This window comes from Anastrepha obliqua, chromosome 2, assembly GCF_027943255.1.
Source record: "Anastrepha obliqua isolate idAnaObli1 chromosome 2, idAnaObli1_1.0, whole genome shotgun sequence".
In the NCBI taxonomy this organism is placed as follows: Eukaryota; Metazoa; Arthropoda; class Insecta; order Diptera; family Tephritidae; genus Anastrepha; species Anastrepha obliqua.
The window spans coordinates 7,494,213-7,508,659 of NC_072893.1; the positions used below are offsets into that span (position 1 = coordinate 7,494,213).

Sequence of the window (14,447 nt, forward strand, 5' to 3'; positions counted from 1 at the left end):
AGTTGTTGCTGTGCTTTTGGTTTTGCTTTTACGCGGTGCCAAGTTCTATGTGATACTATTTGCAATGGATGGAAGCGATTTGCAGTTTACGATTTTTTTTATTGCAAACTAACTGTTTTCTGAAGATTGTTGTCATCATCGTAAATACAGTTGTTGTCTCGTTCCTGCTTCGGATGTGGTTGATGACATTTGGCATTGTTATGAAAAAAAGGTTTAATGGAATATATTTAATAAGTTGTGATTTGTTGTGTAAGAAGATTTCTTTAGTTATTTTCATGGCAGATCCAAAAATGTGAAAAAAATGTTTAGTGGATTAAAAGCTGCATTTTTTCTCACTAGTTGACACAAACCTAAGGCACTAAGTGGCGCGAAGTCTTTCTCCGTATGGTTCTGCCTACTCCCGTCAGCCTGACCTAGCTTACAAATCTAAGGAATCATAATTAACGGGATTATCAAAACTATATATGGGAGTCCCTCCAATAATCCCTTAATTAGTTGTTGCCATCGAAAATGCGAAGTATGTCAATTAATCTCCGGGTGTTTAGCTGTAAACCTTGATCAAAGAGGTCCCGAAATATGCTCAGAAAATTCAAAATGCAATTTCATTCCTCACAAGTTATATTATCGCCTTGCAAGTACTCCCCATGCTCGAGTTGGTACAACGCTCGATATCCAACTGGATAAGGCGTTGATACCCATGCCTTTAGCCACTTGTAAACTACTGATAGATAGGGAAACCATCAACAAGGTACAGGGTTGCCCATATTCGACGGACCCATGTGTTTTTTTTTTTAAATCAAAGAAAAACACAATTTTTTTGATGTTGACAATAATAATCATTTTATTAGTTTCAAGTAGATTTGTTGACATCACTTTTTGAATATGATATCTCTCAAATGGCCGCCTTGAGCCTGTACGGCGTATTTTGCCCGTTTTGCAGCATTTTCCATAGTTTGAGCTAACATTTCGGCTGGAATAGCGGCTATTTCCTCACGGATGTTGTTCTTGAGCTCTTCTATGGTCTTTGGCTTATTAATATAAACCTTTGATTTTAAATATTCCCACAAGAAGAAGTCAGGTGGCGTTAAATCGGGCGAACGCGAGGGCCAGTCAAAATCGCCATTTTTCGACATCAAACGACGAGGAAACAATTTCTTCAAAAAATTGTTTGTGGTGCGAGCCGTGTGAGGTGGAGCGCCGTCTTGTTGAAACCATAACTGCCTCATACGCTTTCGACGAATAATTGGCATCACAAAAGTGGTTATCATATCGCGATAACGCTCTTTCTTCTTCTTCTTCTTCGACTTCTTTTGTTGAATGTAAATTTCAACAATTTGGTAGCGCTCGCGTGGCGTGTACTGTTCCATGGTAAAAATCTGCTTGGACTGACGATTCCAACGCGGTATGTCATTAAGCGATCTGACGTCTCTGTCAAAAGATACAGGGTTGCCCGACGGGTCGGTCGAATATGGGCAACCCTGTAGATGCAAGTTGGCAAAACCTCACAACATGCGAACTAAGCAGACAAACATGGCCGAAATGGAACAGCGGTCGATTGAAAAGCTTGTTAAGATTTAACAGAGAAGCTATAAGAAAAGTGATAGGGGTATTAACTGGTCATTGTTTAATAGGCAGCTACGCTAGAAGGTTAGGACTCCCGTACTTCGATTTTTGTAGAAGATGTCTCAATACAGAAGAAGAGAAAATAGTCAGACACATTTTATGTGAGTGTGAAAGCTTAGCTATGAGGAGGCTCCGCACTCTTGATACGACGTTTTTAACTGATGTACCGGGCATAGCGCATCTAAAACTAACGAAGCTTTGCTCGTTTATTAAAGCTACTGGATGGTTTGAAAAGGAACCCATAGGGTAAGGATAAGTTCCAGTGGTATCACAATGGACCTATGAAAGGTCTAAGTGTGTCATTGCAACAGCCACCGTACCAACCTACCTACCTATTACATATAATATTTTACATGCACTTATGGTAGTAGTCCGTCCTAATGACCGAAATTTCGACGTTTTTTCATGAATTTTTTTTAAAAAGAAAATAAAATGCGATCGTTTTAAAGTTTTTACATGTTTTTATTGGTGTTTTGAAGCATATAAAAAAAAAATTTTTAAGTTAATTTTATATAAATTTCTTTAAAATTTTTGACGTCAAAGTGGAGTCCTTAAAAAAAGATGATTTGGTTCGGGGAAACACACAGGCTTCCAAAGTCATCTGAAATAAAAAATTCAAAGTAATTATTATTCTGTAGACTTTATTTTAGGTCCTGAACCTAAAATATACATAAAAATAAAAAAAACAAAAACAAAATGGCGGACTTGTGAAAAAAGTTCCCAAAATCTAATTTTTTTTCTTCATAAATTGTTCAGATTAAATAGTTTATTATTAAAAAGTTAAATGTTTTAAAGGTCCGTGATCTAGATACGTGTGTCTAAATTGTATGTTGGTTAAATTTTTAGCCAAATCGGTTGAATAGTTTTGCGTCAGTGATTCCCCGAAATTTCGAAAACATGGTTTTGAGAAAAACGCGTTTAAAGTTTCGACAATAAAAGAGGGGACGGTCAGAGCAGCTGCTGCTGGCGTGTCACACGCTTTCATACACACTACGGCGCGCTCTCTTATTTTAGCTAAGACTTTAAAAATAATTAAAATTTCTGTCTGAAATTTTTATAGTATATTTTTAAGATGTTTTTCTTCCGAAAAATGTAAAAAAAAATTCGATTTTTTGAACCTGTCACACCGGGCTACTACCTTATGCACATAAATGAAATATGAAACACATACACATTTCGGCTGGCGGTAAGTGTCCGCTCAAGAGAGGTTTCACTGTAGTACATAATTTTATGCAATACATTTAACCCCTTAAATGAAGTAATTTAATAAAATAATAAGCTTTTTCGAGAATGAGCTCGTTTTCAAATTTTAAAGATAAGATATCCCATTAAAATAATAAAAACTTAAAAAAACATAAATTTTAGGATTTTAAATCAAACTTTTTTTAATAATCTAATAAATGTCTATGTCATTCCTTGTTGTTTTTTTCTTTTTTGTGTTTTTGTGCGAGTAATTGTCTGCGATTAAAATCACATCGTTTTCAGAAATATCACCGCTTGGCTCTAATTGAAAAAGCGTATAAAAAACAACAACAATGGAAAGCATGCAAATCACTTAGCTCTAAAAATATAAATCGATTAAATAATCACAATGACTGCAACATTGCTGTTGTTGTCATTTACGAGTATGTAAGCACTTTCGTTTCCGCATTCAATGCCAGTTCACAAAATTATGAAATATTAATTTCTGTTGATTTTTAGTTGGCAGCATAACAAAAACAATTTGAAGCGCAAAACAAACTAAAATTATATAATTTGCGAATTCATCTGCAAAACCAATACATACACATGAACAGATAAACTCTATATATGTACAGACATTCACACGTACATTTGTATGTATGTATGTATGTCCGTATGCACAATGAAACTGAAAAGAAAATTGTTATTGCCTTTACGCTATGTTTGGATTACAATGCAGTTGAATTTTCACAAAATCTGTGCAAATATTTAGTTTTACAAGCGACTCGATTTTGCAACAACTAAATAGAGTTAAACAAACAAAGCTCTGGGTTGAATTGAGATGCTATGAATTGGTGAAAGAATGCTAATTTGTGGCATAAAGTTCGCACTAGTGGTGGTAATCTCGATAATTACAGGATAACATATCCAGTTCGCGGAATTCCTCTACTTTAGTACTGAAAATCCCGATATTCCACTAAGCGAAAATATTGATATTACACTGAAATACAATTTTTTTGTAATAAAATAATCAGAGATTAAATCTCTTTACCTTCCGCCATAAAATAATAACATTAACAACATTCGGGCACCCTTAAGTCCATTGTTCCCCGCTCGGGCTCCCTTTTCTTAAAATCTACCCGATCTCCGAAGAAATCTGAGTAGATTTAGTGGTGCCAAGGAGTCAAGGTGGTCGCTTCTTAACATATCAGTGCCAAAGGCCTCGAGCCTGATTCGAGCGAAGGCCAGGCAGATGCACAGAAAGTGGTCCGCCGCATCATCCTCCTCTTCACAAGCTGGCCAGAGTACATTGTCTGAGATGCCTACCTTTTCCATGTGCTTCGCTGACAGAAAGAGGCCCGCCATCAGTCCAACCAGCTGTCTGCAGTCGCTTCTGCTTAATGACAGGAGGATTTGCGACAGTCGGTCGGACATCAGTTTAGTCCATTTGCAGCCTCGCTCAGCCTGCCAAGATCGCTTGTGGGTGGTAGTAACCCATTTGCTAACCATGGCTTTGATAACTACAAAAGGGAATGACAGAACGGGCTCCCGCCCCAATTAGTTGGCCTCAGAGCCCATCCTAGCTAAATTGTCAGAGGTCTCGTTACCCGCGATACCCCCCTGTCCCGGGACCCATGTTAGCATTAGACCATTATGTCTACCGACATAGTTCAGCCTGGGTTTACAGGACTCAACTACCCTTGAAGTAGTTTAAGGCCATGAGCGCGCTGTCGCTGCAGACACATACAGATCTGCCTCTCCACCTGTTTTCCACAACAAAGTTCATCGCTTCTTGAATAGCATACACCTCCCCTTGAAACACAAATGTGTACATTCCAACAGTTTTGAGTCGCTGGATTCCACGTAGGCAGCAGCGCCGAAAACGTGGTCGGTCCTAGAGCCATCTGTGATCCTTTTATTTATTGTAACTGACACTAGTCGTCGTGGCATCGAGTTACGAGTAACTAAGGAAGATGTTTGGCCTATTTTCTTGCACAGCCTTTTCAAGCTGCAATGGACTAATAAACTTGCGGTGCCGTTATAAACTTGATTGCAAGAATACTACAGAGGTTCTCCTTTGGATTGGATTGTCTCTCCATTCGGCGCGAAAATTTCCTTTGCAAACTTAGAGCTGTGGATTGGATTACTGTCCCGTTGGTACGTCCCAGACTCTCCGTGAATTTCTTCGCGAGAATGCAATAAAACAATAACAAAAACCTTTACGTAATTTCCTGTTTTCATCTTATGCAAAATTCTACAAATTGGAGTCTTGCCACGATAGCTCAAATACCCCAGGTCATAAAAAAACCACCGTGGAAGTTTCGGGCCAGCTGGTACCGCATCGAATACTTTCAGAACCGGAGCGCAGGTATCCATTCGGACGACATGACCCCCCACCAACGAGCCGGCTGGATTTTTATGCACTGTGCTATGTCTACGTCGTCGTTAAGCTCGTACAGCTCATCGTCCCTTCTCCTGCGATATTCGCCGTCGCTAATGTGCAAAGGTCCAAAGATCTTGCGCAGAATCTTTCTCTCAAACACTCCAAGTTACGCATCATCGGATGTTGTCATCGTCACGCTTCGGCGCCATACGTTAGGACGGGCATGATATGAGCCGTGTAGAGTGTTAGTTTTGTTCGTCGAGAGAGGACTTTACTGCTCAGTTACCTACTTAGTCCAAAGTAGCACTTGCTCTTATAAAAAATTGTGCCTGAGCGATTAAGTCCTGCGACTCGCACGATCCTCTCCAGCATCAGGTTAAAGAAGTCACACGACAGCGAGTCACCCTGTCTGAAACCTCGTTTGGTATCAAACGGCTCGGAGAGGTATTTCCCAATTCTGACGGCGCTGCTGGTGTTGAGCAACGTCATCTTGCATAGCCGTATTAGATTTGTGGGGATACCAAAAAGACATTGCGGCATACAAGTAACTCCTTTCCGTACTGTCGAATGTAGCTTTGAAGTCGACGAAAAGATGGTGTGTGTCGATTCTCCTTTCATGGGTATTTCCCAAGATTTGGCGTATTGTGAATATTTGGTCAGTGGTAGACTTTCCAGGTCTAAAGTCACACTGATAAGGTCCAATTAGTTGGTTGTGTCGATTCTCCTTTCATGGGTATTTCCCAAGATTTGGCGTATTGTGAATATTTGGTCAGTGGTAGACTTTCCAGGTCTAAAGTCACACTGATAAGGTCCAATTAGTTGGTTGATGGTGTGCTTCAGCCTTTCACGCGGTACGCTCGCTAAGACTTTATAGGTGATATTTAGAAGACTAATTCCGCGGAAATTGACACAGAGTGCAGGATTATCCTTCTTATGGATTGGGCAGAGCACACTTAAATTCCAATCGGCAGGCATACTTTCATCCGATCATATTTTGTATAGAAGCTGATGCATGCACCTTACCTTACTTCTCGCTGCCAAGTTGAATAGCTCAGCCGGCAGTCCGTCGGATCCAGTGGCTTTGGTAACGGGATATTCACATTCAGTTTGACATGCGCAGCTGTCACTATTTAGCAAGTTCGAGAAGTGTTCCTTTCATAATTGAAGTTCGCTCTGGATGTCAGCCACCAGATAGCCGTCTTTGCTCTTGCAGGAAAACGCACTGGTCTTGAAGCCTTTGTATGCCGCCGAACTTTATATTAATTTATTTAAAATTTTTGACGTCAAAGTGGAGTCCTTAAAGAAAAGATGAGTTGGTTCGGGGCAACACACAGCCTTCCAAAGTCATCTGATATAAATAATTCAAAGATATTATTATTCTGCAGACTTTATTTTAGGTCCCAAACATAAAATATACAAAAAAAGAGAAAATCAAAAACAAAATGGCGGACTTGTGAAAAAAGTTCTGAAAATCTAATTTTTTTTCTTCATAAATTGTTTAAATTAAATAGTTTATTATTAAAAAATTAAATGATTTAGAGGCCCTGGATCTAGATATGTGTGTCTAGAATAACGGGTTAAATTTTTAGCCAAATCGGTTGAATAGTTTTGAGTCAGTGATTCCCCGAAATTTCGAAAACATGGTTTTGAGGAAAACGCGTTTAAATTCTAATTTTTTGTTTATGTAAGTCGAATTCGCTTTCATCCACACTACGGCGCGCTCTCTTATTTTAGCTAAAACTTTAAAAATAATTAAAATTTGTGTCTGAAATTTTTGTAGTATATTTTTCCTCCGTAGTAGGTTTTTCCTCCGCAAAATGTAAAAAAAAAAATTCGATTTTTTGAACACGCACTCACGGATTTCGGCCTCTCGTTTCTTCCTTCTGATAATACGTCTCCCTTGCTTTTCCAGCTAAATATTCTGTTTGCATTAATTTAAAAAAGTTACATTTTACATTTTCATCTGATCGATTTCCGAGTACTTCACTGAATAAAAGAAAACTCTAGGCATTCTGAAAATTTACTGAAATTAAGAAATTTATGTTCACGTATAAATCCCAAAATCACATTAAAAAATAGCCCGAAATCCCGGAAACAACAATTGCCGCTGATATTGGCATTTCTAGTTCGCATGTTTGCGTGCCTGCGGATGGAACTGTGTGTTGAGGGGTTTTATTGTTACTCATACGCCCAGGTGTCACTCACGCGCTGTGTACTAAATTTTTTTTCGTTTCTATTTTATTTACTGTCATCTATGCGAACATTTAAATTAAATTAAAGCATTCACACTAGTTAGCTGAAAGCAACAAAAAAAATTAAAAAAATTTTGCATAAAATATAATACCAGAAAAAAATTCTCTTTTCGCATAGTTTTTTACGTACAAGCACGCATTTTTTATTTAACAGTTTGTCAATAGATTTTTGTGCAAATTATTTCATTGCGCTCAAACAAAAAAGTAGGTACTATTTCCATATTTTTGCTTTTTTCCACTTATCTGCGTGTAACATATTCGCAATGACATTTTAATTCGTTGACGGTCGTTACATGGCCGTTGTAATATTTTGCTTAAAATACTTAAAGCTATTGAATTACCGAGTGCTTTAAAAGCGCATAAATAAAGCTTACAGCAATAGACATGACAAATTTTACGTACTCACTAAAAAACCGTATGCAAATAATTGTAAATGCAATTCCTCTTTGCGCTGAAATGAAGTTGCACTTCACCGCTTCGTGGATTTCAACTGCCTTCTGTTCGTTCTCACAATTGGCATACACACAAACAAACGTACAAACAAACGAATGTGCGAATGTTTGCGCTCTTTTGTAACTCATACAGACTGCTGTTGAAAGTCAGCCGTATTGCCGCGTGCCATCATAGTCAGCAAAGGTGTACCAAAAAGCAGGCAAAAAATAAAATAAAAATTAATCGTCAAAAAGTATTGAATGGCAGATGGTAAAATGAGTTTTATGAATTAATATAAAAAGTACGTTATCACCTTGTAGCAAAATGGCTCAGCGGATATCGTAATTGCTATTTGCAGGATGTGCTGTAGTTTGGGTCATTTCGCTTTTTTGTAAATCATTTATTTCCATGAACTCAGATCGACTCAGCGTACTTTATTAACGATCATGTTGACATTTTTTTTTATATTTTTTTATATTTTTTTTTATGAAACATGCACTTATGTATGCGTGTGTATTATATTTAATTGGCGTTTTTTAATAACCTTTAACTGAAGTACCACAAAGAAAAATTTTCTCAATGCAGAAAAAATTTGCATTCAGCTGCTTTTTGTGTGTTCAAATCGAGCTCTCAAAGAACTTCTCACGCTCGAATGCCGTGAAAGCAATCCATAAGGCAAAGGTTCACAGGCAAAGGCTTTGAGATAAAAATTGAAAAATTGCAATATTTTCCCCGTAACGCTAATTTTTGAATTAATTTTGAAAACTTCTTTTTCAAATTCTTTTCGTTAAAGCGAACTTTCGCTCATTTTCTCAGGCCTCTTTTAAAATCAATTTTGTACCATCGAGAAAATTTTTGAAAATGTTATGGTTGTTTGTTCCATCCAAACTCTCGCAGCATCGGCCACGTCCTTAACGAGATATATGGTGGTGGTTGCTAGAACACAACACCCTTCCGGTTCGACAATTCTGATAGCTTCTGGTCGTTAATCTACTCTAATCTGATCATTTTATGATGACAATTCAGGTATAAATTGAATATTTGTTCCATTCAGAGCCGGTAGTCCGGACTTGATAATGGTCAGGGTTGGCTTATTGCGATTTTACCTTGACTTTTTGGTTAGTTTTTCTCGCATGTGACCCAGAGGTGTTTGCCCCCCTCAGAGGGCGCAGTGCAATATAAAATTATTTCTGCTACTTCCGACCTAAAGTTAGGTAGTGTAATTTTATTAGTGTTCTGATGGTTTGTCTCCCTTCATGACTTCTTATGAATCACTCCACTCCAGCTCCGTCCACTCAAACCATCCAGCAAGCCCAATCCGCTTATGTGTCGGTTGTACGCGCCTATAATATAAAAATCCCGTAAATGATCCTGGAAAAAAATATTTTATTTTTATATGTATTATTATGAAGGGACCTAGCTCTGCGATCTGAAAGATTCATTGTACCCCTTTCATGGATTGGAAGTATTACTCTGAACCCAACTCCCTCAATAAATGTTAATAATCCCATTGTATTGAGTTTTATTTTCTCCCTTGATGAAATACTCTTACCCAGGTGTTTGTCACGCTACCACCTCGCTGTCAACGTCGCCGGTTCTCTCGCTTTCGTAAAGTAGCAGTGAGACATCTATAGTGACCTCGCATTCACAGGCATTCCTTCAATTGTCTTTGCCAATACGTCAACCGGCTTTTTATTCCAGTGTTGATGTCGGCTTGACTACTGTTTGCTTTGTTATCTGAGCCTTCCACAATTTCTGCGGGTGTTTTTACCTCCGATGTCACTTAAGCCTGAGTTTCTATAATTATCCACACGACACAAATCGGGCCAGATCTTTAAAATATCCATCTTCCTGATTACTTTTATTGACTGGTCATCTATGCATATTATTAATAGACTCCCAGTTTTCACCTCCTAGCCACAGTTGTGTACATAGACTTCTATTATAGATGAAGATGAGCTTCAGAAGTTTTTGAAGTGAAACTTCTTAGCCGTCGATGAACGAGCGATAATGGAGAGTAAAATTTCAAGGCCATGCAACGTTTTGGACAGTTTGGTTCCGCGAGAGAGAAAAAAGATATAACGTAGAGGAAAAGGAGAGAGAGAGAGCTATACTTTATATATATATTATATATACCTTATATATATCTTAGATACGCTTAAGCTATTTTTCCTGAGTTTTTCCTTGTGGTTGCTAATTTCTAGTGAGAAATAACACTGCCTACTTTTCGGCGCTTGTTTGTTGGTGCAAACTTGTAGGAAATATATTTTTGATGCCTACTTTTTGGCGTTATATTTCCTTGGTGCTTACTGTTTGGGGCGTTTTTTGTTCCCAATTTTTTTGGCGGTTTTTTTTTTGTGCCTACTGTTTGGAACTTATTTCCGTTTCCTGGCTAGTGCTTGTGCGTACTATAAAGTGGTATCCATTCCGGCGTCAGATTTATTGGTATTGCCTTGCGGTAATTTGTGCTGTTGCTGGGGTCCTAGAATTGCTACGTTTGTGCGGGTGGTAAGCGCTCGGAGTAGTGCGCATTGTTGCCACGGTTTGTGTCCGGCGTTTACCTACACCGGTCGACCCTTCTCCGTTTTTTGTAAATTTTGTCTCTTTGTATTCTCTGCAAATGTTGTGAATTTATTTAGATATATATTCTCTCTCTCTCTCTCTCTCTCTCTCTCTCTCTCTCTCTCTCTCTCTCTCTCTCTCTCTCTCATTCTCTCTCGGGTCTCTCCCTCTTTCTTTGTCTGCCTTGAAAGTTTCACTTCTGTTATGTGTAATACGCTACACGCACTTTTTTTGTTTCAACACCAGTTGCTTGTGATGGGTACGCCGTCATTAGGTGCACATCCGATATATTGGCTCCGTCAGTTGGTAACTTCGTTGGTTGCATAATTGACTTGCATTAAGCTTGGCCTGTGTAACCAGGAATTTAAGTTCGGATTTGCATTTCTTATACATATCCTCTTCAAGGAGTTCCTCAACTCTTCACTGCTCATCTCGTGAGATCATAGTTTGTACGGAAAGATTTGGGTAGAATACCCAGTCTTAAACCGGTCATGATATTGCTAATACCAGGTCTCCTGAAGTTAAAATTAGTTAGTACAGCTGCATAGAAAGCTTTTTGGCATAGTTGCCTTCTGCAGTGCTTATTTCAGCAGCGCCGCGTTTTCTCGCCCCTGAGTTCATTTGGCGCGATCCAGCAGCTCCTGCTTCGGGTCCTCTGGTTTGAGCAGCAGCTGCTATGAGATAACCTGCATCAGTATGACCAGTCACTTTTCTGGTTTCCCTGAAGCTGTGAGTTTGCACAGAGGGCTGCTCGTACTTGGCTTTGTGATTGCCTCTTTGGATGCTGAAGCATTGCTTGAATCCAGTTGCTTTTTCTTTCCTTCTTAAGTCTGCCACTTGACGAGTCGCAGTTTTTTTCAGCGCTGATCCAAGTTTATCAGGTAATTTAGTATTTGAATTGCCCTCTATCAGTCTTGCTGCTTTAAGAGTTAATACCTGGCGATCCTGGAGATATTTGTTCATTAAATCGACCAGTTCAGATACGTCTTGCAGATCCGCCTGCTTTATTATTTTGTGCATACTTTTTTGGTGCATAAGTAATTGAATCCCGGGAGTGTGAGTGAAAGAAATTTTTCTGTGGCATAGCCCCCAGTAGCACAGTAAGTAAACAGATACCCACTAAGATCTAAGTGAATTGCAACGCAAAAATAAAGTATTTTATCCCCAACTACAAACAAGTCCATTGGGCACTTACTATCCCGCATTAGGCGATAACTTTTTGAATATTTAGTTTGTTTTAAAATTGCAGGGGTGTAAGGTGGATCAGATAGTGTTATTGACAGATTAGGCGTGACTACTGCCAAACGAAATATACAATTTTTTTCAGAATTCTGTAACATTTTATCATGGAAAGACTTAGGCCTGAACAACATTAACGTATCGGAAACATGTATAACGAAAACCGGCGCTCTTTGAAAAGTTTTAATCGCTCTTCCAGATCAACTTATGGCCCATATATATATGAGGCCCATCAATTTCGATTGAGGCATTGGAAGCCACCATTACTAAAGTTATCCACGAAATATCAACCAAAAGTACTCCAGCGAGTCATTCAAAATTGGAGCTTACGGATGCCGCATTACGGCCAACAGTTGCGACCAACGTTTTAAAGGAATTATATTTAAAAAATAAATGTCATGAATGGTTGTACGCAAAAATAATAAAGATTCCCCATCAATTTGAAGTTTCCTTGTTTTATTTCAATTTAAAATCTGATACGCCTTAATTGATCACCCTTCGCATATATTAAATATTTTTAACAATTTTTTTTATAAAAACCTTAATTGTTTCGAAGTACGTTCCACACATTTCAATAATTCATTTTTTTATTTTTACAGGAATCAAAGCCAGCTGGGAGGAATGGTGGACATATGACGGCATCTCCGGTAAGTAAACAATTAAAAAAAAAATCCAAAAATCACTAAAGGAGTTGCATATTAAATTCCTTAAAATCAGAGGCATAATTACAAGAATAAAGAGAATGAAATTCAAAAGCGGATTTATTATTTTAAAGTCTAAAAGCTCTCAATCAAGTGAAACATAAAATTTAAGGAAATGCCTCATTTGGCTATACCAAAGTATACGAAGAAAATTGGGTTATATACAGGCAATATTTTTCGTGTCAAGTAAACTTTCTCAAAATCGTTAACAGTTTGTATATATGTTTACAAATATTTAATTTTAATTTTATTACTTGTTGTTGCTGTTATAGCAGCACACATATTCCCCATACATGGACGGGGAATGATGCTGGAATAACAAGTCCTTGGTTGGATATAAATCCGGGTCAACTTAGAACCAACAGCAGTGGGATTGATTTTGTAACTTATCATTCTGAAAAAAATTAAAGAGAGAATTATAAATTGGTTTCCAATAAGAGGTGTTACTTTGATATTCAATTAATGGCTTCGTTGCTTGTGTGGCACGTAGCGCCGCCTTGTTAGAAATAAACGTTGCCCAGATCATACCATCCAAATCCGGCCATAAAAAATGGTTAATCATCTCTCGATAGCGCAATCCACTCACCGTAACTGTTGCTTCAGCTTCATTTTCGAAAAAGTAAGGTCCAATGACTCCGCCGGACCATAAATCACACCAAACAGTCACACGTTGAGGGTAGAGAGGCTTTTCAACAATAACTCTTGGTTTTTCTGAGTCCCAGATCCGACAATTTAGCTTGTTGACGAAACCACAGAGGTGGAAATGGGCCTCATCACTCATGATGATTTTTCGATGGAAATCCGGATCATTTCCATGCATTTCAACGACCCGATCAGCAAAGACACGACGATGTTGATGATCGGCCGGCCTTAGTTCGGCCGGTGTAATGACGTTTGTGGGATGCCTAATTCGAAATAACGACGAGGAATGGACAAACCTGGCTTATCTTCAACACTTTCGGTCACAACAGCAATATTTCGGCTGACCGGTTTTATTCTTCACATCACTAACTTGTCCCAACAGCCCGAATTTTTTCACCAATTTCTGTATTGCAGTCCAACAAGGTGCTTCACGATGACCTAAAATGTTCGAGTTTTACGAACCGTCTCTGCCAAATTTTCACCGTTTTTATAGTGAATTTTAATAACACCAACCAAATCTGGACGCGGCTTTGAACGAAATTGTAATGGATTCACCTGAAGAAGACGAATTAGGCAGGTTTCATTATAAAGAAACTAAATTTCAAAAGCATAATTTCAAATGAGGCTACTTGAACAAGTTAATCAGACAATTGTAAACAATCTTCCATATATAAGTGAATGTCTATTAGCGGAAAGTCAAAATATTCTCTTGATGGTAGAACTCGCCTAATATGAAACAAAATTTGCTAACGTGCAAAAGTCCACCGTGCATCTTTCCTTTCGGCTCATTGTACTAAAAACCCACTCCTGCTCTGTTTGCTTGCCTTTCTAAGGAAATTAATTTAGCGCAATTTTGTAATGAATTTACATTGCAAACAGCGGACTAGTTTTCCTTGGACTTAAGCGTAATTGCAACCAGGTTCTTAACCCTAAGTGCTCAAGTCAAGTTCAAATTCAAGTCAAAGTCAAATTCGGTTTCAAACTACGGACAGACAAAAAATTATGTTCTGTGTCTTCAATAATTGCACAAGCGGGGGCAGCATGGCTCGTCTTCATGCCCGAATTTATGTAAATAAAATTAAAAAAAACACAATTTTTTTCTTTTTTTTCTTCTGTTTATTAATGATATTTGCTCTTGATTCTCGTCCTGCTTTATGCAAATGACGTTAAGGGGTTAGGTGGGTTTCAGAGGTTTAAAAAAAGAAGATTTTGTCTATTTTTTTAGTATATAAAATCATATATTTTATTAAAACAATTCAATTTTGCGAAATTTTTATTTAAAAATTTCGAAAACTCAGCCGTTGGTATCTCGTCTTCCTTGACGTCTCAAAAAAAATGCTCTTGCCGTGGACAGCATAACTCATTATTGGTTCATCTAAAATCAAAAAACAAAACGGATTTCATTAGTACATGGATAAATCTCGTTGTTGT

General features: G+C 38.1%; 1 protein-coding gene across 1 annotated transcript in view; it reads left to right on the top strand.

Annotated features, from left to right (window-relative positions):
• Positions 1-14,447, top strand: part of LOC129236982 (carbonic anhydrase-related protein 10) — a 143,883-nt gene that overhangs the window by 86,992 nt on the left and 42,444 nt on the right. Inside the window, exon 2 of the mRNA XM_054871326.1 lies at positions 12,273-12,320. Coding sequence (XP_054727301.1) covers positions 12,273-12,320 — 48 coding nt within the window. The remainder of the gene's footprint in view (positions 1-12,272; positions 12,321-14,447) is intronic.